The sequence below is a fragment of the Sciurus vulgaris genome (genome assembly GCF_902686455.1).
Source record: "Sciurus vulgaris genome assembly, chromosome: 2".
In the NCBI taxonomy this organism is placed as follows: Eukaryota; Metazoa; Chordata; class Mammalia; order Rodentia; family Sciuridae; genus Sciurus; species Sciurus vulgaris.
This window is the reverse complement of record NC_136462.1, coordinates 31,411,610-31,433,829: the sequence shown is the minus strand read 5'-3', so window position 1 is coordinate 31,433,829 and position 22,220 is coordinate 31,411,610. Positions and strand designations below refer to the sequence as shown.

The 22,220-nt window shown below is 48.1% G+C and overlaps 1 protein-coding gene across 9 annotated transcripts in view; it reads left to right on the top strand.

Moving 5' to 3' along the window:
* The window catches only part of RGS6 (regulator of G protein signaling 6), a 560,790-nt gene extending 543,643 nt beyond the window's left edge, over positions 1-17,147 (top strand). For 2 of the 9 annotated variants that reach the window (XM_079129809.1, XM_079129813.1), the window contains one exon: positions 9,471-11,457. In XM_079129809.1, coding sequence (XP_078985935.1) covers positions 9,471-9,521 — 51 coding nt within the window. In that variant the 3' untranslated portion in view covers positions 9,522-11,457. The other 7 variants (XM_079129804.1, XM_079129806.1, XM_079129805.1 and 4 more) reach the window with 6 other exon arrangements.
* The last annotated feature ends 5,073 nt before the right edge of the window (positions 17,148-22,220 follow it).

Below are 22,220 nucleotides of genomic sequence, written 5' to 3'. Positions count from 1 at the left end.
ACTCAGAGAGCTAGTCTGCTTTGCTCAGGAATGGAGGGATGGTGGTGCCCAGCAGGCCAGCTTCTCTGCTATGACTGATTTCTCATGGTCCCTAAGCATGTCCCAGGTAGCCCTGGGAGCTGTAGATCCTATTGACCTGGAAAATGGAAGAACCATAGGTAAAACGTTAGAATGTTGCCAGAAACTGGTATTTGGCCTCCTACTTAGGTTCAGGACTCTGGGATGCCTCCTGCTTCCAGACACAGACCATGGTTCTACCCACTGTAAGAGTATAAAATCCAGTTTTCCAAATGGAGCCCTCTGCATGGCAGCCCCAATCCCAGGAATAGTGCCTCTCAGCCGTCTGCCTGCCTAGGGCCACCCTGGGCAAGGCCACCTCACCAAGTCCAGTTGTGTCCTTTGCCAGATAAACAGGTTTCTGCGTTTTAACCACTTATTACATAGCGAGGTCATTGGAGGAATCCGAAACAAGTGACAGGGGATGCTTTGAAAACTCTCCACAAGCCAGACCCCTGGGTGCGTGCTCCTACTGCTAGTAGCACTGACAGAAAGGGCAGAGAGGCCATTTGCACTGACACGAATGGCTTTTTCCTGGGGAGAATTTAGTTTTTGTCTATGTATTTTAAGGTCCATGCTTTAAGTTTGCAGTTCTTGTCAAAGATCATAGAGGCTGATATAAAACCCCACAGCCAATCACGTGGCTGCTTAGCCAACTTGCATGACATGCTTCCGTGAGTGCCTGTGGTATGAACATGCACATGAGTGCACACTGGTGTATACACAGGCACACAGGTGTATGCACTGATGCATATGCCACCTGCCTGATGCACACTTGGGTGCTCAGTGTATGGGAGGTGTGTAGCCATACACTGCAGAACCGCATGTGCCTCTGCTTGGACTGCATGCCACTGCAGCCGTGTGCCAGGGCAGGGGCTCCTCTAAAGCCACAGGTCTTCATGGTTTCAGCTGGATAAGTTTTCTTCACTTCCCTTCCCCAAAACACAATTGCCTAGTGCTGCTGGCGCAGAGTCAGAATGGCCGCTGCATTTCACCCCCGAGGTGGCTTCCTTCCAGCAGTGGGTGAGTGATTCCGGCGTCCGCACGCTCTCTAACCTCGGGGATCCTTCTGCATATAGAAGGTGCTCCAAAATCCAGCAGAGATGATCTGTCTGTCTGTGGCCTTGCTCTACCCACCGCTCCTGTTCTCATACCATGGTCCCACAGACAGTCAGCGGTACCCATTTCTTGGTGTCCCTATTTTTTCTGCCCATTTTTGCATTCATGATTTTTCCTGTGGAAGAAATAAGGAGCTGAGGGGTCCCCAAATGAGACCGAGATGAGTCCCTGTCCTAGGAGCAGTGCACAAAAAGCATCCTTAATTATCGATCCTGTTGATCATGTCATTAGATTCCCATTCACTAGCAGGAGACAGAAATGCCCACTTCCATTGAAGATGTTTTTAAATCTAACAGCAGCATCCTTAGGCTTCATCTCCCATCTATATCTTCCACAGCCCTTGCTCTGAGAGCCCTAGGTCAAGTCCTGCAGGAAACCTCACGTTTCTACATACTAGATCACCAGGGGGGAAGCAAGCTGGGTAACTGCCCATCCACTTTCCCACAGGGACCCAAAGCATCTTGGCAACATGTGGAAAGGATCTGTAGGGAATAGGGAAATAAGCAGGTTCTCTCTGCAGCCGGGAATTCCAATGACTCAGACCCAAGTTTTGGTCCAGGCATCTCGAAAATGCTGCTCAACCTGTTCCCTGCTGCACTTTTTCAATTACAAATGCATGTCTCCTAACTGCCTGCTGAATGCACCCTGGTGGTAGGAAGGAGAGGGAAATAAGCCAGTGTTCTCTGCATATGCATCCAATGAACATGAGCATTCACTTAAGTATTATGCCTTTTGGGAGGGCAGTGAACAGGGAGGGTCAGCAAGTTGACTGCCTATGCTTTCTAGCTCTGCCTTAGCGGCTAGCTTAACCAGGGACCCACCCAATGAACATGTTTACGCGAGACGATAGTGTTAGAGTCCTCATGGGTCCCTTGGAGAATTGTAGGCTGCCAAACAAGTAAATACCTACATTGTTCACAGTGTCAAATAACTAAACTTCAGCTGCATACTCCCCTATAGTCGTAGTCAAGGGTTACTTAGTTGGGAAAAAGTAGCATCAAGTTGTTGCCAATAGCAACACAGTCATGTCCCTGTTTCCTTGAGTCTTTTTGCCTTGCTTAATTTGGAGTGAACCAGCACTTAGATACCAAAGCACATTTGGGGAGGAGAGAGGAAGAGGCAGGCATTGTGCAGGCCACATGTACAGGCTACTGAGGGGCTTTGCAAGTAGAATGCGCCCCTCAGCTCCCAAGGGTGCTACGTATTAACTGCAAGCTGAGTGTAGAAATGGCCACAGGGTTTGTGCAGTTGGGACGAGTGGAAAGAGAGAAGAGAGATCTGGTGGAAAAGTGAACATTTTCACTGCAGGCAATGCAGAATAGCAGGGAAATAAAAATGCACAACTTGGGAAGGAGGCCTGGGAGACAGTGCCTGGGCACTCTGCCACCAAAGTGGGGCTCAGCTGCTGAGCCCTTGTCACTTCTGGCATCCCTGCCTGGTTCCAGATTTGTCCCTGTACAGCTGGAGAGACCATGGAAGAAGGTCTCCCATAATTGACCCAAACTGACAGGCAGAAGCTGACCTCTGCAAAATGTCCTGTGAGTGGTGAGCCTGAGAGGGGAAGGAGTCAGGGGTCAGGAACACCACCCTGGGATCCTTTCCCAGAATTAGGCACTTGACAGAGAATGGTTTGACACTGGATTAGTTCTAGTTGCAATAAGGCCACTCTGCCTGGCCCACTTTGGAAAGGTAACATCATCCCTGCTTTCTGTCCTGCCTGGGAGGGGTGACTAGGGAAGATCTCAGAGGCAGTGACGCTGGTAACACAAGGTCATAACAGCAGCTTTACCTGGCCTGCCCAGCAGTCTCTGCTAAAGATCTACATGCACTCAACTATGGTGACCTGCAACCCAGCTCAGTACTGCAACCAAAAGCTCCTTTCACCAGGCTCATCAGCCAGAAGAGGGCATGTCCCCTGTCACAGGATTCCCAAATGTGATGAGGAGAAGCCCCAAGCAGAGCAGAAGCTGCCTGAGATGGGCAAGTATGCTCAAGAGTTGAAATCTTTTTCTCGCCCTGCACTGCCCGAGAGCTGGCACAGTCCAGGGCATGGAGAAGTCCTTAGTCCCCGAGTGTTCCATCTTCCTCCTCCCTCAAGTCACAGCCCATGCAAAGCAGGTGACAGACTTCACAAAGGCCAGCCACCTCGGCTCTGCCACTGTCTGCTCTCAGGCAAATTACTCAAGGTCTATTTGAGTCTGTTTCTCAGGCACTTAGGATTAAAGGAATATTTAAATAGCAGGGATGTTGTGGACATTAGTGCAACTACTTGTCAAATGCCTTTTTGCTTGACATGCAATAGCAGCTCAGAGGTCGGTCAGCTGGCACCTGTCAGCTAACCTGTGTTCTTGGTGATAGAACCATTTCCATTCTGTTGCCATCAAGGTTTAGAAGGTTTGAAAAGAACACTTGTGAAGGGAGGATATCATGGGATATCAATGCCACCTAGTTGGGAAAGAGTAAGAGATTTTTAAAAATAGGCCCTGGGAGATAAGGAGATATATTAGCCCTTTTACATTAATTCAGATCGGAAGGTGGGCAACTTGCTTTTTCTAAATTCAAAATTTTTTAAATGAAAAAAATTCACTGGTAGGAGTTGGAGTAAGGTATCTAAACCTGCTAAGGGTCCCAGTGACATGTTGTGGAAATTGCTTTCAGATTATATGACTTCTGGGCAAATTCCATATTCCTATCAGTTATATGGCAAAACCCGGTTGTTTATACCACTATACGTATTAACTAGCTGTTTCAAAAACATCCCTTGAGTTTTATCCTGATCCTCTTCCTTATTTTTTAAAACAGATTCAGGTTTAAGTATGCGTGAATATATAGTAATTTTTTTCAGCCAGTGAAGTTTCTGTTATTAATTCAATTTTCACCTACCCCTTGATTTTTTTTTAAAATGGGTGTTGTTTTATGTTTGTGATACATCTTCTTATAAAAACTCAAATAAAGAGAATATTTTAAAACAAAATAAAATGCCCTTCAGCCCCTGAGAGAGATCAGAAAGCTTGGTGAGGACCCAGGAGAAATCCAGACCCAAGGAACGAATCTTGCCACAGGGCTTCCGCCTTGACTCCCTGCTGAAGGGCGAGACAGCCAGAAACAGCCCCTCTTCCTCCTCAGGCTGCTCTGGCCAAGCTCTGCTGTGGATTAGCTGTGCGTCATGTCCAACTTGTCCTATTACCCAGTTTTCCCATTTCATCCACGCCACCTTGCTTCACAAAGTGAGTAGGGGGTGACGGGAAATGGAGAGTTGAACGTGTTTTGAAACGATTCTGTATTAAGCATGGATGTTCCTGCCATCCCCTGCCAGACTTCCGTAGACCCCTAAACCATTCCAAACGCATGTCCCTCTCTCTCCCCAGTCTTAAGCACGATGGAGGAAGGAGATGCCATGGGCCTTGGACTTGCCATTTAAAGCATTCTTCTGCCTTGGTCACCAAGAGCACCAACCCCCAGGGAGTCACCTAATGAAGTCAGGCAGGGCTTTGGCTTCACCTGCTGAACTCAAGCCAGGACTTCTTACCTTTCCGCTGGCTCTTGAGTTCTAGACTGCTCTCCTCGGCAAGCCCCCCGTAGGCCTGTACTGCTGCCTGTGCACATCCTTCATGAATGTGAGCATGATCTATCCACTCATAGATGACCTTCAAACTCCTTGAAAAGACAACCCATCTCGGGGCCTCCCAAGGCTTGCCTGATGACGTCACTCGGTGAGCCCTACTCTGAAAACACCATTTTTCCTTGGCAAGTGTGAAGATGCCTGGGCCTCACACCAGGGGGCTCTGTGTGGATCGGTGGAGGCTAGAAATAGTGTTCCAAATTAGTTTTGTTGCAAGTTCCAGTTCCTGTAGCAGAGGAATCTGGGTTACTCTCATGCTGGAGGAGAAAGCACTGAGTTTCTCCAAAGGCAAAGATGGGCTCAGCAATTGAAAAAGAGTAAGAAGTGGGAAATTCCCAGGCAGAGATTTGACAGCTGGGATTCCGCCCCCCACCCCAATCTTTCTTTCTTCCTTTTGAGGTGTAATTACATTCAGTAAAATGCACAGATCTGAAATGTATGGTTCACTGAATTTGACAAATGTCTACACCCATGTAATCTACACCCTATCGCCCTAGAAAGTTCCCTCCTGCCCCTTTCAAATCAGTTCCATCCCTCTTCCCCAGAAGCAACCACAGTTGATTTCTAGCCTCACAGTAGCTCAGATTTTGACTTGATGCTTTTGAGACCTGTCGCTTTGGTCTTGGGTCATCTGAACAAATCAGCAAGAGAATCTCATCAGCAGTTCAAATATCTTTATTCCCTTAGCATTGAAAAGAGTTCTCTCTGAGCCCCTAGTGCTTGACTCTGCTGCCCCCAGTATGCCATCTGACCCCAGGGCTCCTCTCTGAGCACAGTCTTTGTCCCAGTTCAAGAGTTTAGCACCAGCCTCACAGGTAAGTAAGTGGCGAAAGCTCTTGGTAACCGGGATTATGCATGCTTTGTTGACTAATATCTGAAAGTGCAACGCACAGGGCCACAGCATGTCCAGCAGCATGTTGAGTTTCCTTAAAGCACTGCACAAAAGGGAGCAATTCCTTTTGTGTATTTCTTTCCAGAAACAAAGGATTCCATGATCACCTTCTTCCAGGCTTCTAGCCATCAAGATGGCCACAGAGCTGAAATGATTAGTCAGAGTGGAGGGTGGGAATTGAATGTGTGGGTGTTTGTAAGCCTAGCACTAAGCCCTGTGGTCCATGAAATTGAAGGATCCCAGCTTCTATTGGATTACACTTTGCCAAATGTCTCAAAGGTGAAAAGCACTTTGACTGTATGCAAAGATTTGGTGTCACTGGAATGTACCTTCTGCAGCTCGGTTCTTAATCACTGTATATTTTTTCGCTTGGACAAAGGCTGCTGCTAATAGCTTTTTTCCACCATACTCAGCTGCTTCGTTCAGCTACGCCAAGGCCCCAGGCTGAGCTGGCTGCAGTTTCCTGGCACCATGACCCATTCCCAACTGACCAACACTGAGGCGCATCACACACTCACACCCTGAAAAAAAAAATGCTCCCTCTGTAGCTGTGCTAGTGCCAGGCACAGGCAGAGTGACCACTCCCCTTCCTGAGCAGTTCCTTCAGAATCATCCAAACCGAAGGCAGGGATGGAAGAGAGGGAGGGAGGGAAAAGACCGAGGGGTACAGGCCGGAACTCTACCATCTCTGGGCAGAGCAGGTGCCTCAGGAGCTGCCTACAAGCCCCCAGGGACGTATCGGTTGGGGCAGCTCATCTCTGAGCACAGGTAGCCTCTGCTCAGATTTCACTTTGATCCCTGTACACTACAGGAGACGCAGGCTGCTGCTGAGCTAGTGGGATTGCAGGATCTCTTCCCCAAAGCCCTGGGCCAGGCATCTAGCCATGCCTGCGTCCTGCATGATTAACTGCCTCCCAGCCCCAGCCTGCCCTCACTCACCCAGGAGGTCACAGTGTAGCCAGTAGATTGCAGCTGGGCTGAGCTGCTTTCCAAGCTGCCTGGAACCCTCATGACCTCCATCTTTAGCAGCAGAACTGGCATTTGGTAAATGTGTGAGTGCAACAGTGGGGAGAGGGAGACAGAAATGCCAAGCAACACAACCCAGATTGATGAGAGGTTGGGAGCAATCTCAGGAGTGGCCCCTGGGCTGGTCATCTGCACAATTCACCCCCAAAGTCCTGGGAAATAGAAATGTGGGGGTTGGGGAGAGGAGGGGCAGGCAGCAGCAGGCTGGCCACAGGTCTTTGGAGTCAGCTGTGAGGCATAGCTCCTGGACTATGGTAGGAAGAGATTAATTAGCAACTCCAAGCCCAGCAGAGCCCTTTCTGTAGAGCTGGGAGGGGTTAAGGGGGGACGTGCCTCAAGGCCAGATTCACCTAGAACAAATAGACACACTATCCTTCAGAAATAAAATATCCAACCCTCCTCATCCTACAGCCTCCTCTCCAGCCAAAATGACCTCACTAATGAGGACAGAGCTGTAATGAGGGTTTGGGCAACTAGTAAACCTTACCTTCTTTGTCTCTGGGCTTCGAACACACATATTGGCAAAAGACTCTTATTCAGAAGAGTTAGAGATTTTTTCCCCCCACATCTGTTAGTTAACTCAGAACCACAAGGGCCATGTGTAGCCACCCAGGACATATATATTTGGGTACACAGTGTGTTGTTTGTGGTCCTGGTGGAAGACAGTTGGGAGAAGAAGGAGCTGGTATTAGGTGTGTAGTTACCACAGCAATAAGCAGCGCCCAAGAGGAAAGCAGAATTCTTTGGTTCCTTTCACAAGAGCAAGGATAGAATGAGTGACAGGGATGGAGGAGCTCACACCAGGAGATCCTTAGATTCACTTTGTCCCAAAAAGTACCCCATACACATTCCCATGCTTCCTACCTTCAGGCCTGCACCAAGAAGGTATGCCTCACCCCATACTCCATGTAAGAAAGGTCACTCTAGGAGTGACAGCGAGGTGTGTGCCATTGAATTCAGGGACTATAGAGGGGAGGCCTTCAAAGCCAGCCCCTGCCTTCTAAGAGCTATTGTGGTACCTAACCTGCTGTAGACAAAGAAGTAGCAATCCTGCTTAAAGATTCTCAAAGACTGACACAGAAACCCTCTAGGATTTTTTTTTTTTTAAATCTGATTTAAAAATCCTTAGCCTAGTATAAACGTATCCTGCTGCAGGCTAAGTTTAGTGTATTTGGAGATTCAGATAAGGTTATTGATGGGGAGTGTGTGCAAGTTTTTTTAAAGATAGGTTGAAAAATGGAAAGTTTTTGTCTCACTAGCAAAAATGGGGAATGAAAGAAAGGGGAAAAAAAGAAGGGGAGGTAGATGCAGACTTCCCTGCAGCTCCGGAGCGCAGTTCTGGTCCTAAGCACCCATTCATGCCATCGGACTTCTCAGCCAGGCTGACTGTGTCCCTCCATGGAGACCTAAGCCAGGTGACATGTCCTGAATCCAGCTAACTCCAAGCCTGGGTTGTTCATTTTTAGATATGCCCATTATCCATCAATTCATCAATCTGCAGGTTTATCGAGTACCCCATCAGGCTTCACAAACCTGATCAATTTTTTTTAATTACATCCAGCTTACAAGCAACCAAGCCCAGTAAACTAGATGAGCCTCCACACCCTGCTTGGAAATGAACATGAGGAACTGCCGGCCCCTGCAATGTCACTACCAAGCCCCGCAGCCCTTCCTGACGGGGGATCATCTGCTACCCTTTGCAGATGGCAATGGTGTGGCTGACCTGTTGTCAATACTACGATGGGTTTTGAGTATTCTCCTAGACACGTCATCCGTCTGCTTGGCTCCAGCCACACTCTCTGGACCCCTGCCCAATGAGATATGGATTTCTGAAGAGGGTGGGCCAGGGAACCGGTACAAACTATGTCAGCTGAGCCTCGCTCATCCTGCTCAGCCTCCCCTTGGTACCCTGTCCTGAATCCACTCCAAGATCAGAGGCTCCTCAACAACCTCCCCAGGATATATAGATAGTTGGGCTCTCTGGGACATCTATGCCTCACTCACTGGGCCTTCTCATCCAGTGCCTTATCTTAGTATTTGAAAGGAATGGCCACATAGGTTGTAAGCAGAGATTCAACTTCCTGACATGAGGTCAGCAAACTCAGCCTCTGGGTATCACAGATGGGGAGTCAAGAACAACGGGAGACAGCAGGAGTGCACTGTCCTGGGACATCCAGTGGTTCTGAGCCTCAGCAAATGCCCCTGTCACTTTCACAGTCCCAGAACCCATCCCCAAGAAGACCCAAGTCTTGTGTCTATACTGCTTTTCAAGCAGGATTCACAGATCTTCTATGCTCCCAAGGCTAGTTAATTTATTTGTTTCTCATCACCCAGATCCTTAACCACTATTTATTTGGATCAACCCAGCCCTCCTGACCTCAGTACTCCCTCATCTCCCTTTTCCTCCTACCCTGCTTGAATAAAATCAAGTTCAGGGGCAACCCACAGGCATTAAGAGATGCTCTACCCCCGGGTTTAAATGCCCGGTTCTTTGGTAAGTAAAACCCCTATGCTCCAAAGATTACCAGGCACACACTGTCGCTCCATTAACCTTCCCAGCAGTCCTCGTTTTTCCAACTGTCCCCAGTTAGGGTTCCCGGGCTAGAGACCCCGGTATCAAGCTGGTCAGTCGGGGTGGTGAGTTGTTTGACCTCTCTGGCTCGGGCAGCAATTAATTCACCTGTCTGGCTCTCTGTCTCTGTCCCTCTGTATGTGCGTGTGCACCTGTGTGTGCCTCTGTGGCTCTCTCTGCAGGGAAAGTCGCTGGCGGGCAAGCGCCTCACCGGCCTGATGCAGTCCTCCTGAGTGTCCCCACCGCAGGGCCAGGGCCCGGGCCCGCAGAACACACGGGCCGCCGGCGGCGCTCCACATCTGCGGACAGAGTTTCCTTGCGGGGAGATTTGGTCACTGTGAAGGAGAAGGAGTGAGGGCCATGGAGGGCAATGGTGGGGAGACGTGGTGGGTGAACGGGGACACCAGAAAAGTCCCCAGAGCCGGGCCAGCCGGGAGAGGCTCCTGTTCACGTGCTCTTCCTTGTACAGTTGTGCGCCAACACTCCGTCGACTCAGAGGCCCTGTTTCTAACTCAGTCAGGAGAGGGAATCTCGTGGGATTCATGTCTGACTGTCACTTGAGATTATGTTCTTATTATCCTCACACCTCCTGCTGCATGGGGGAACCACGCCCTCCAGAAAACTCAAGAGGAGCATGTGGACCCCGGGCACGTCCAGTGTTATGCATCACCCTCTCTGGTGCACTCTCAGGGTGCACCTTCGTCACAGCCACCATGACCCACCCACCCCCACTCTGTGGCCACCTGGGTATGACCAGCCAACACCAGGCACAGTTCTCACATAAATTGTCCAAATCATGTTTTCAGTGCTAAGGCGACCCCACCTCACGTTCTTTCCTCCCCCTTTGAGACCAACTTTCAAAAAGGTCTCCACAGGTGTGGTGGCTGCCCTCAGGTCCTGTCAAATGTTTCAAGGGCCCAACCCTGGAGGATCAGAGAGCCCTGGTGCAGATGAAAGAGCATGTTGCTTAACAACCATGGAGGTCTGATGACCAACTTCTAAAAAATTATTCTTTCATTTATCCTGTCTTTGCACCCTTGCTCCTTGGTTTGTTCCCTCATGTTTTACTCAAAGTAAACATGACCGTGAGCTTTGGGGGCCATTGCAATTCTCCCCTCTGGCAGCCCCAGGTGGAAGCTGGGAGGGCCCTGGCTTGGGAGGTGGCCAGATTGCAGAGCTGGCAGCCCCTAGAGGTGGCATCCTGCTAGGCACGGCCAGAACCTTACTGGGTCCAATGGCAGTTGTTCCTGAAGCTGGGGCAGAGTGTGCTGTGGTGGATCCAGGCCAGGGCCACGTGGTTCCCTTCCCAGTCTCAATTGGAGGGCCAGCCAGAGCACCCTGTTAAACAAAGCCTGTCATCGAGAAGAAAGCAAAGTCTGTGAAAGAGCCCTGAGTCCCCTGTGTGAATGTGCACGTGTGTGTGTGTGTGTGTGTGTGTGTGTGTGTGAAAATGACTCGCCAACTTGGCTGTGAGGACATGTATATAGAGCACCACATCAGGTGCCTGACACAGAGTAGGTGCTTAGCAAATGGTAGCTAATCCTGTCATCGTCACCACTGTTGTTATGTGATACCCATGAGACCTCGGACAGCTGTATTAAGCAAGATGTTTTTGAATGCAGACACTCAACCACCCCCACCTGCTATGACTATCCTCCTTTGATCTATTTTTGGCCACAGGTGAAAAATCTCCCTTGGGAGTGCATAAACAGAAAACATAGAAGGAAAAAAGTGATCCTTGGTGTTTCTTTACTTATGCAGGAAAAATCACCAGCTGGTGACCAAAGGCCTATATGATTGCCATCCCAGCCTTCTGGGTGCTTCCCTATGACTCATCTTTCCACCCTGCCCTCCAAGTTCTGTCTATATCTGCTTCCACACAACCCTGTCCCCAGACCACCAGTCGCCATCCCTCACAGTGAAGCCACCATGAACATCAGGAGTGTCCATTATGGTTGTATCTTCATGGGTTCCGAGCACCATGTCTATTTTAGTTCTTCTCTCTTCAAGATACAGTGGAAGTTATTAGAAAGGCCATGTGTGAGGTCCTGAGAAAGTTTTCAAAGGGGCAAAACAGCCCAGATTCTCGGTGGACACTCCCACACTTTCAGTACCCAGCTTGGTATTTTGCAGATACTTGGTAACTACCTGAGTAAAGGAACACAGCAGGGTCTCCTCTTTCTAGTTTTTTTTTTTTTTTTTTTTTTTTAAATCCCCTTCTTTATACACACCTCCTGTTTCAGAACAAAATTATGGTCCAAGTTCATTTGCACCCAACATTGTCCAAAGGAAGCTCTTCCCTTGGACTGTGCTGAGGGAAGCATGTGGAGGAGGAGTGTTCCCAAGCAATGGGCACTTTGTACCCACAGTTATTCAGAGGAAGGGGTCTGGCTGCCTTCTGCCTCTCCCACAGGCTACAGAGGACATTATAAGTCAGACTGTAGACAAGGCAGGGTCAGCTTCCTGGCCATGACTTCTGTGCCCCTTTCTTCCTCCCAGTTCTTAACTGCTGCTCCTGAGCTATGCTGGCCTGAGATTGGCCTTCACCATGGAGGTCCCTGAAGGGCCCATCCAGAGCCAGATGGACTGTGGCCCTGAGATGGAACAAGCTAAAGGTTTCCAGTCATCTCTGGGGACGTCCAGAGGGCAGGACAGTGTCAACAGAGGCTCAGTAGAGGTGAGGACACCTCAGATGGATTCTAACCCAGAGCAATAACCCCTTCATCCTCACTCCTTGGCAGAGGCAGCATGATCCTGTGACCACCACCACATGCTCCTCAGTAGATCAAACAGGGGAAGGAAGGAAGTGGGACAGGCTGCTGCACCCAACTTTGCTAGTCCAAGGCCAGCCTACCATTCAGACCTTTTAATGCAAGGATTTGGAAAATCTGGTCTTGGCCAGTTCCCCATTGGTCTGGTCTACACAGACAAAATTCCAGACTAGGTTAGAGGTTCGAAGGTAGTTCTGCAGCAACGCAGATTCTTCTGTCCCATTCTGTCCCCTAAAAGCCATCTGAGCTCCCCTGACTAGGCATGGCCTCTGGGTCTGATACTCTTCCCCCTGCGGCTTCACAGGGCAAATATCAATTTGACAGCCAATGGCCAAAGTATCAGGGCAGCCTTAGCAAGTGATCACCAACCTTCCAGGCAAGACACACAGGCCCCAGGCATGGGACATTTGACTAAATTAACCTTCCCTGCCTGGGAGGTATGTTGCATGTATAAATGCCCAGTGGCAACTAGATGGCCTGACCTAAGCAACTGGAACTCTCTGGGGTGGGAGAAGGCTCCTGCTCTCCCAGAAAGTGATGTCTCAACTTTGTCCTCCTGGGAAGGTGTTACTGTACCCCAGGGGTCCAGCTGCCAATGCAGTTGACCAGGCCTGGGTTCCAGGTTCTCCACTGCAGAGTGGTCAGGTACCAGGTCAACACCTCAGAAGGGCCTCTTGCAACTCTGAGTTGCTAACTGGACTAGCTGAACACATAGGGACATGGTCAGAGGGGTTCCCCTATCAGGATTCCTGGTATGTTCAAACTACCTCATCAACAGGACACTGACCCAGGAGCCTGCCTCCCATCTGGCTCACTCGCTGGTTTTTGGAAATGGATATTTTTCCTAAAATGCATCCCTCCTGTTCTGTTCCAAATGCACACGCTTCGAAAGCCGCCACCAGGAAGCCTTCCCAAGAGGTAGAAAGGCTTGAGGGCTATTGGTCTTTGTTGAGGGCTGTTGGGCTTTGGGTCTTGCAGAATGTAGAAGCTGGAAAACCCTGGGTTGGGGGAAGATAATGTGCCACCAACCTCTAAAAGGATCTGACTGAGATGAATGTGTAGTAAGGACCATGAAATAGTCAAACAGTGGCCAAATTAATCACTAATAACTCACCACAGGACCCTCTGAAGGGTGGCCTGTGCTCATGTAACCATGGCAACAGCAGATGCCAGCAACTTACTCATTAGTGCCACCCAGTAATAAGGCATCCCCTGGGCAAGACCAGGGGCCATAAAGTAGCAAAGTAGCAAATGTAGCAATAAGGGGCCCAGGGCCCCAAAGGGGCAGGGCCTAAATGACCAGGGCTCAGCCCTCTCCCTAGCCCCAGGGAGGGCTCCGAGCCAGCTGCTGCCAGCTGTCTGGGGAGAGGAGGCCCTGTGCACACCAGGGCTCCTGTCCCGTATCCTGTGCCCACTCACCGCATGATCACGGACACGTCGGAATGGCCTCCTCGTAGTGCATGTAGTTCTCATTAGTTTATTTTTCTGGAATTTGGGGGTTGGACCCCAGAACCAAACATGCTGGTAATAGTTTTAAAATAAATGACTTGAACCCACTACAATCCAGCTAACTCTGTGTGACTCCTTGGTTTGGCTGTTCATTGGGCAGGATTTACTTTCAGGGGGGAAAATCTACCACTCCTCCCCACCCTCTACGGAGCCCTTATCACACGTGTGTGCATGTGCAAAAAGACACACACACACACACACACACACACACACAAATTCTGTTTCCCTCTCACTCCCAAGGATGTTAGGCAGCTCAGAGAAGCCAGATCATTCTGGTAGGTTGGGATAGCAGTGTCATCAGAAGGCTGAAGCTCCTGCTTCCTCCAGGATGTCCATCCGTGGCTGGGTGGTCTCCATATCCCACGATCTGTTCTCAGGCACAAAACCTAGTGGCTGCTCTGATACCACCTTGAATAAAGTCCCAGGATTGAAGTCCATTGCATACAGACGGTGCTCTTTATGGGGAGTCTTGGTTTCCTGAGCGACAGACAATCTCATTTCCTGCTAACACCAAAGCAGCAGGACTCCGAGAGCCTGAGAGTCAGACTGACAAGAGGAGGAAGAGAACAAAGTAAAAAGGACTCTCTATTAATGACGAGGCTGGCACCTAGCAGCATGCTTCAGTGGCAGAAAATTTTGCTCCCAGAGGTAGAAATGATTTCAGAGGCATAGAAATGGGTCTTTAATCACATCTGGATGGGAGCCAAACTCTCTCAACCCCAAGACACTTCCTTGAGCAGGATTTCCTGCTCTACAAGGTCAAGTTCAAGGTCACACCTGCCTGGAGTCAGTAATGTGTCCCACCGTTAGGTCCTGGTCCATCCACAAAAGAGCTATGTTTCCCTGTCCTCCTGGCAATGGCCACCCCTCCAGGGAACCTGGAACTCCTCCTACCCAGCCAGACCATCTGGCTTATTTCCAGAATCTTTGTTTAGCAAGCTGTCACTGTGTGTGCACACAATCCTACAGACCACCAAGGACAGAGATCTGCTTTTAGGTCAAGGGTAGTAGAGGAGATTTAAGGCTGCCAGTACCAATCCAAGGGTGTCTGGGAGTCACCTTCACTGCTTCCTCTCTCCCTATACCCTCTTGGGGACTTTTGATAGAATAGGCATGAGGCTGTCCTTCCCCTGATGCCAGCTTCCAATTGTTCTTTGAGTCCCAGCCTCTGAAGGACCTCCAGGGCCTCAGATCCTAGGGGTTTCCTGGCACGCGGCAGCCTCTAAACCCAGGTGGCCCTCAGACAGGCAGGTCCCCTCCTGGACCAACAGAGCTCTGTCCTCCTCAGCAGAAGCACCCACAGGAACTCCTGGCTTCCCTCAGTGCAGCTACCCAAGCCTGCTGCTAGGATCTTTTCCCTTCACTCAGCCCTCCAGCACCTGTAGTGGGGGTTACAGGATGTCCCAGACCCCACACCCTGAGAGCTCCTCCCATCCCCACTCTCGAGAAGCTACAGAGTCTGGTTTATTTTAGAGGGGCCTGGGGTGCAGGGTACAGCTCAACATGAGCTCCATTTAGAGCACAGCTCCATGGTACACTGCTGCTCCAGCCCCCTCAGAAGCCTGGGCCACCCTGGCCAGGTCTGGCTTATTTCAAAATGCCTACAAAATGACAAAATGGAGAAACAGCCCCTGATGGCAGAGATCGAGCCATGCACCCTCAGTCTGTTTACTCACTTGTAAAACAGAAATAAGAATTTTGAAATCTTACAGTAGCTATGAATTAATACAGAGGGCTTAACCTCTGTATTAATGGCACACGGCATTTCTGAATTGACACTGGTATTAGCTAGTGCCAGGTCTGAGCTAGGCATTGGGAGTTGATAAAGGTAGAATACCTCAGACAATCTGCCAGTCAGAGATTGCACCCTGACCAACCGGAAGTGGTGGGCCCTTTTTTGGCCTGTGCAGTCAGCAGCCTCCAGGTCCTGCTTGTGACAAGCCCCTGACTCTCTCTTCCCAATGAGGGCCTGGCTCTCTCACTGTCACTAGGATAGCTTCCATTAATGCCCCTACAGTAGGCCTCAGTAACAGCAGAGTGGGAGACTGGCCCCCATGGCAGTGGGCACAGCAGGGCTCACCGTTCACCCTCTGGATGCCTCCTTGTCCCACTGGTTTTGTCCCAACACTTTGCTGGGATCTGGATTATGAGTTCTTGGTCATAAATATTCCATTTCAGGCCAGGTACTGAGGCCAGGAACCAGGGTGAGGATCTGGGCAAAGCCTTAGTCCTAAGAATGTCCAGGGTCCATTTGGATACCTTCACAGAAGGAGATCCCTCATTCCTGTAATTACCAACCCAGCAAATGAAGCCTATGTTTCCTCTTTGTCAAAACCATCATGAAAGGATGGTTTTGAGTTGGGAAAGGTTGGCAGGATCAGTGAAGGAAAATTCAAAACGTGAGTCAGGACCCTATATTTCTCCTGCTGCTGCCTTTCCCTGTGGTCAGACCCTCAAGAAGGAATCAGTGCATATCAGCACTGAGAGGGACCTCCAAGATTTTTTGGTCCAGCTGAGTGAGTATGTGTGTGATACATTTTTTGTTGGTTTTTTACTGAGCTATAATTTATTTATAGTAAAATTTATCCTTTATACATAAGGTGCTACCAACTTTGACAAACTCATTCAATGACGTAACAACACCGAATGTTCCCTTGCTCCTCCTTTATGGTTAATCCCTTACTGTGCCTTTCTGCTCCTGACAGCTATTGATCTGTCTTCTGACTTCAGAGTTTTGTTTTGTTTTTGTTTGTCTTTTTTGTTTTTTTGGTTTTTTTTTTTTTAGAAAACTGCATAAAGGGAAACACAGAACACAGAATAGGTGACCTTTGAGTCTGGCTTTTCTTACTTAGCTCAGTGCCCATCAGGACTGTATAGGTAGGACATTCCTCATTATTTTGTTTTTATGTAGAAAGAAACTGAGGCCCAGAGCAGAGCAGATTGGGTCTGGAGCAACAAGGCTCAGAGAGCACAGGTCTCAGCTACTATGCAGCCCTTCAGCCCAAGGGCCACACCTCAGCAAAAGTCATCTTTTTAACCCCCAGAAATCTGTGAGCCACTCTTTGAGAAAGCACATGATCCTAGAACATGTACACTGCAGAGAATGCACACTTTATTCATCTCACAGAAGCCTCTTGCTTGGAAACAAAGGGAAGCAATGATGCATATCAGATGGGGGTGCTGAAGGATGAACTATAAAGGGGCCTGGGGAAATGTTTCAGGATGAAGGAATTGTTCTCTATCCTGATTTTGAGGTGGGTACATGATTGCAGAAGCAATGGTACAGTGCTTGCTGCAACTCTGGTGGGTGGACTCCTACCAACAACCCTGGAGCTCCTCATGCCTTTTCCAAACAGATTGATGAAGAGTAACAATGTGATGAAAGCTAACTGACAGCATAGTGCTGGAACAGATCCCAGGAACAGAGGGATTCAGGTAGAGAGATGTAGCCATGAAAGCCAGGCCATGTAAGGAGATAACCTGAGGGGGGTTCTCTCAGAGATCTCAAAATCCAAATAATTAGAGTTTTTAAGGCAGTATGAGGAACTCATGAATTTAAATATATCTGATGTATTTCAATCCATCACATTTATTACCCTTATTGATGTCTAAAGTGCCTCATCTTTGGCCAGTGAGAGACTGAATTCTTTAGTTATGACCTTGACAGTCTTTGATAACTTCATTGCTATCTGGCATGACAAGATAATCCAGAACAGTCTTGCATATCTCTTGTCCCATTCCTAAATTCCCAGTGAGTGAAAGTCTGTGAATGCTATACCATAAAATCATAGGGTCTTGCAATGGACTTGGCCTATAAACTGAATCTCCCATGCCTCCAGAATATTAGAATTGAAAACGAACTGGCTAATAGAATTTTACAACCAACTAGCTAAAGCCTCCATTCTACAGAATGGGAAATGGAAGCCCAGAAATATCAAGTGACTTATATAAGTTTACACAGGGCTATGGCAGGGCAAGGGTTAAAGACTAAGTTCCCTGATTCCCAATTTCTGTGCTTCCCATGGGCCTTCCTTTTCTTACATGTCCTCAGTCCATCTAGTCAGTCCATTCCCACCTAGTCACATCCCAGCTTTTTTGTGTGTACCACGAGATTGACATGAAGTGTGGAAAGACCCATTTCAAAACTTGTGATGAAACTACAGTAATCAAGACAGTGTAATATTGGTATAAGGATAGACATAGCAATTAATGAAATAGAATTGAAAGTCTAGAAATAAACCCATACATTTACCGTCAATCCATTTTTAACAAGAATGCCAAAAGAATTCATTGGGAGAGGGAATAGTCTTTCTAAAAAATGGTGCCAAGATACCTAAACAAAATTGAAGTTTAAGAATGAAATTAGATCCCTACCTCACACCATATGCAAAAGCTTACTGAAAATGAATCAAAAAGCTCTGTAAAACTCTTAAAACATAGGAGTAAATTTTCATAATCTTGGGTATCTTGGGTTAGGCAATGGTTTCTTAATAAAAACAACAAAAGAGAAAGAAAGATAAATTGGACTTCATCAAAATTAAAACGTGTGCTTCAAAGGACATCAATGAAATGAAAGGATACCCCTGGACTGGGAGAAAATATTGAAAATCATATAACTGAGAGGCACTTACATGTAGGATATCTTTAGAATTCCTAAACTCAATAATGAAATATGCAGTTATAAGATGAGCAAAGGATCTGTCTAGACATGTCTCCAAAGAAGATATACAAATGAATGACAAACATAGGAAAAGATGCTGAACATCATTAACCACTGGGGAAATACAAATTAAACCTGTAGTGAGATGCCACTTCACACCTGCTAAGATGTCAGTAACAACACAGAATGTCAAGTATCCATGAGGATATGGAGAAATTAGAGCTCTCCTATGATGTGAAGAATATCAGAATGTTAAATGGTGGGAATGTAAAATGCTGCAGCCATTTTGGTAAGCTTTTCTCAAAAGACTCAGCTTGGAGTTACCATATGACCCAGCAATTCCACTCTTTACATACACTCCTAGGAGAAATGAAAACACATGGTCATAAAAAAATATGAATACTAGTACTCATAGAAGCATTATTCACAGTAACCCCAAATGGAAATAACCCAAATGTCTGTCAAGTGATAAACAAACAAAATGTGGCACCTCCATAGAATGGAACATTTTTGGAAGGAGAAGGAATAAAGTACTGATCTGGGCTACAACCTGGATGGATCCTGAAAACATTTTACTAAGTGAAAGACGTCAGTCACAAAAGACTGTGTATTGTATGATTCCACTTATACAGAACATCTGGAAGAGGCAAAGCTGTAGAGACAGAAAGCAAATGAGTTGTGGCCCAGGGCTAAGGAGATTGGAGGGTGGAAATGAAAAGTCACTGCTAATGGATAGAGTTTCTTGGGGGTGTAATGAAAAGTTCTAAAGTTGATTGTGGTGATGCTTGCACAACCCTGTGGATAGACTTAAAACCACTGACACAAACTCTGAGTGAATTGTATGATTTGTGAATCGTATTTCAGCAAAGCTGCTAAAAATAAAAAAGGGAAAAGAGAGAAGGAAAGAAGGAGAAAGGGGATGGAAAAATAAAGGAGAGAGAGGAGGGGAAGGAGAGAAAGAATAAAGAAGGAAGGAAAGGAAAGGAAACGGGGAGGAAAGTGGTGAGAGAAAAACCAAAGAGAGGGAGAGGCAGGGGAAAGGAGATGGCTACAGACCAGGAAGAAATCCCAGCCTATTTTTCTAAGTCCTCAAGAGAACTGTGCTGGACGGGAAGGGAGCGAGTGAAGGTAGACACAGAGGACTTTGCAATTCTGCCTAGTACCAAAGACAGGCTCAGGAGCTGCCAAGTTATCCCAGAGCAAGTGGTCCATTTCAGCTGACTCTGCCCACTCTAGAAATAAAAGCCCTGAGGCTCCACCCCATGTGGGAAACTAATGTGATCAGATGGATCAGTGGTCTGCACCATAAGACAGCCACTCAACATATTCTTTCTATCCAACATAAAGCTCGTTTCCCAAAGCTCCAAGCCCCAGGACACTTGGGCTGTAAGAAGAAATGTCCTAGATAGAGAATCAGAAGACTTGGGTTCTAGTTTTAGACCTGCTACCACTAGCCACTAGCTGTGGCTCATGACATACCTCACCTGAGGCAAATGTTGCCCCATCTCCAGAGGTTACAAATTAGGAGGTTTGAGGAGAACCCCTGGAATCCACACTTTCATCAAGTGATCCTAGGTGGTTATGGTGCTTATAGGTAGGAAGCACTAGACTAGAGCTGACGACCTCTTTTCTTTGAGCATGAGGACTAAGTGGTTCTGAGAACACAGATTAATTGAAGTCCAGCATAGACACATTACTCTTACCCACCTCTTCTTTAACCAAAATGCCCACCCCAATCTCCCCCAGGTTCCTTCAACCAGTCTGTTAGCATCCAGTCCAGCAGCATCCAGAATTTCCCGACAGCAGTTCCAACCCCCTAGGCTGGCTCTCTGCTTTCCAACCGTATAAAGCCAAGTTCTACAGCAACCAGTCCTGTGTTCCCCTCCTGGGAGGGAGCCTTCATTTAAGGGTTAAGGAAGCCGGATGCATGTGTGTGCATGCACACACACATCTGCAAGACTCTGAGCTTATCTATTAAGTTAAATGTTTCTATTCATGCAAGACTTTGCCAAGGTGAATTCACTGAGCCCTCAGATAAATGCATCAAGTCAGAAACAAAGGGAAAACATTGGGATCAAACCAAAAGATAAATTACAAATCGGATTAGTGGATCTTCCCCTTGCTCTGCCATGGAAGCATGCTATTAGCTATCTAGACGTGCCCAGTGGCTTGCAACACCCACACAGGAACATACAGGCGACATCCACAGTGCCTCTCCCTGGTCTGGCACAAAGCAGAGGTGACCTTGACACTTCTCACTCCTAAGCCTCTAGCACTCCGGCTCATGGCTGCTGTTAGGATTCTCAGCTTTGGACAGGAAAAAACGAACTTTCCCTTTGGCTCTCCCCCATGGTGCCAGCTGGCGAGCCCACAGACCTTCTGCCAGTTCATGAACACAGTGTTCTGTGACATTCCCTAGTCCCTGCTGCCTCCTGCCACCCCCTTCACATCCCTGCCTTATGTTATGGCAAACTAGAAATGACCAACTAGCAATTGGCATTGCCAGGAGGATGGGAGAGCTGGCAGGAAGCAGGAGTGCATTTCTTCCCAGAAAAACAGACAGGAATGAGGCTGGGCCTGACCATGAGCCAGGGCGCAGGTGCCGTGGGAGGTAAATCCGGGGAACTTTAAGTCTGCATTGTTTATTGAGATGAGCCACGTGGTAGGCATTGTGCTAGTTGTCAGGCTTACAGAATTGAGTGCAAGTGTTCTTGTCTTCAAAGACCACACTTTCTAGAAGATACAGATATGTTATAAACCCGTGTGGCACAAGAAGGGAGACATAGATACAGACAAGATAGCCACTATAAGGGGTAAAAAATGCTACCCAGGAAGGGAAGGGGGAAGGACGCAGCACGGAAATTCCTGACCTGTTCCTAGAACTGTGTGGAGTCTTGTTAAGAGCTAGGGGTCCAAACAGGGACAAAGGCAGAACTGACAGAGTGAAAGCAAGTTAGCTGGGAAGAAAGGAAGTAAGGGGAGGTGACAGCATGTCAGGCGGTATTCAGAAATGCCATTTCAGAGTCCATTATTCCAGAGGCGGAGCGACATTGAGGCATCCAGGGTTACAGTGACAGGGGTAGCTGAACTGGAGAGGAAGGGGTAGATGGGAGAGGAGGAGGTGAGGGTCTTACAAGTTAGGAATTGCACAGGTCATTGTGTGAGTGTTGGGGTCACTTGGAATAACAGCAGGAGGGATGAGGAAGAGGCTGGCAGTTAGGGGCCAAAATCCTTGTGCTAGGAGAGCATGAGACATGATGTGACCATCCATAGAGGAGGGTGCTGAGGATGAGGAGAGGATGAAAAGTCCATCCAGGACTCCTTCCGAAGGAGACAGGCTCCTGGACAGAGTTAACATAAGCCAGCAGCCTCAGGAAGCCATGACAGAGGGGAGATGGATATGCCTGCTTCCAGCACCACCCAGATTGCCCTCAAGGGTATGTATAGGAAACAAACCTTTCTCCACTACCTCCATCGCTCTGGAGACAGAGGCCAGTCCCATTGGTAAACTGAGGCTGTGTGTGGCTCAACTTCTGCCTCTGGCCTCATGCTTGTCTGGCACCCCACCAATGCTGCACCTCTCTGGGATCCCCTCCTAGAATGGCAAGAGGTGAAGTGGCCATCCCTGACTTCAAGGACTATCTCACAGAACTGCTGCATTAGCAAAACAATCTAATAACGCCGTCCCTTTGATTTCCCAGTCATTAGATCTTTCCGTGGAGTTCAAGGTGAATCGCCTCACACCATGTTTCTCTCTCTGTGGACAGAAGTGAGGAACGCTCTCCTGTCATCTTTTACTTTCTTTTCCCCACGGGCAGCACACATTCTCTTCTCCTGGGTTTTCTATTAAGACATTTCCTCCAGGCCTTAGAATGTCAGTTCAGATAGGTTTGTTTCGCCACATAAAGATGGACATGTTACACACAAGTCCACCTGTCTACAAAGTTTGCAATGATGAGACCAGATTCTATTGTTCTCCACCAAAATGGTGC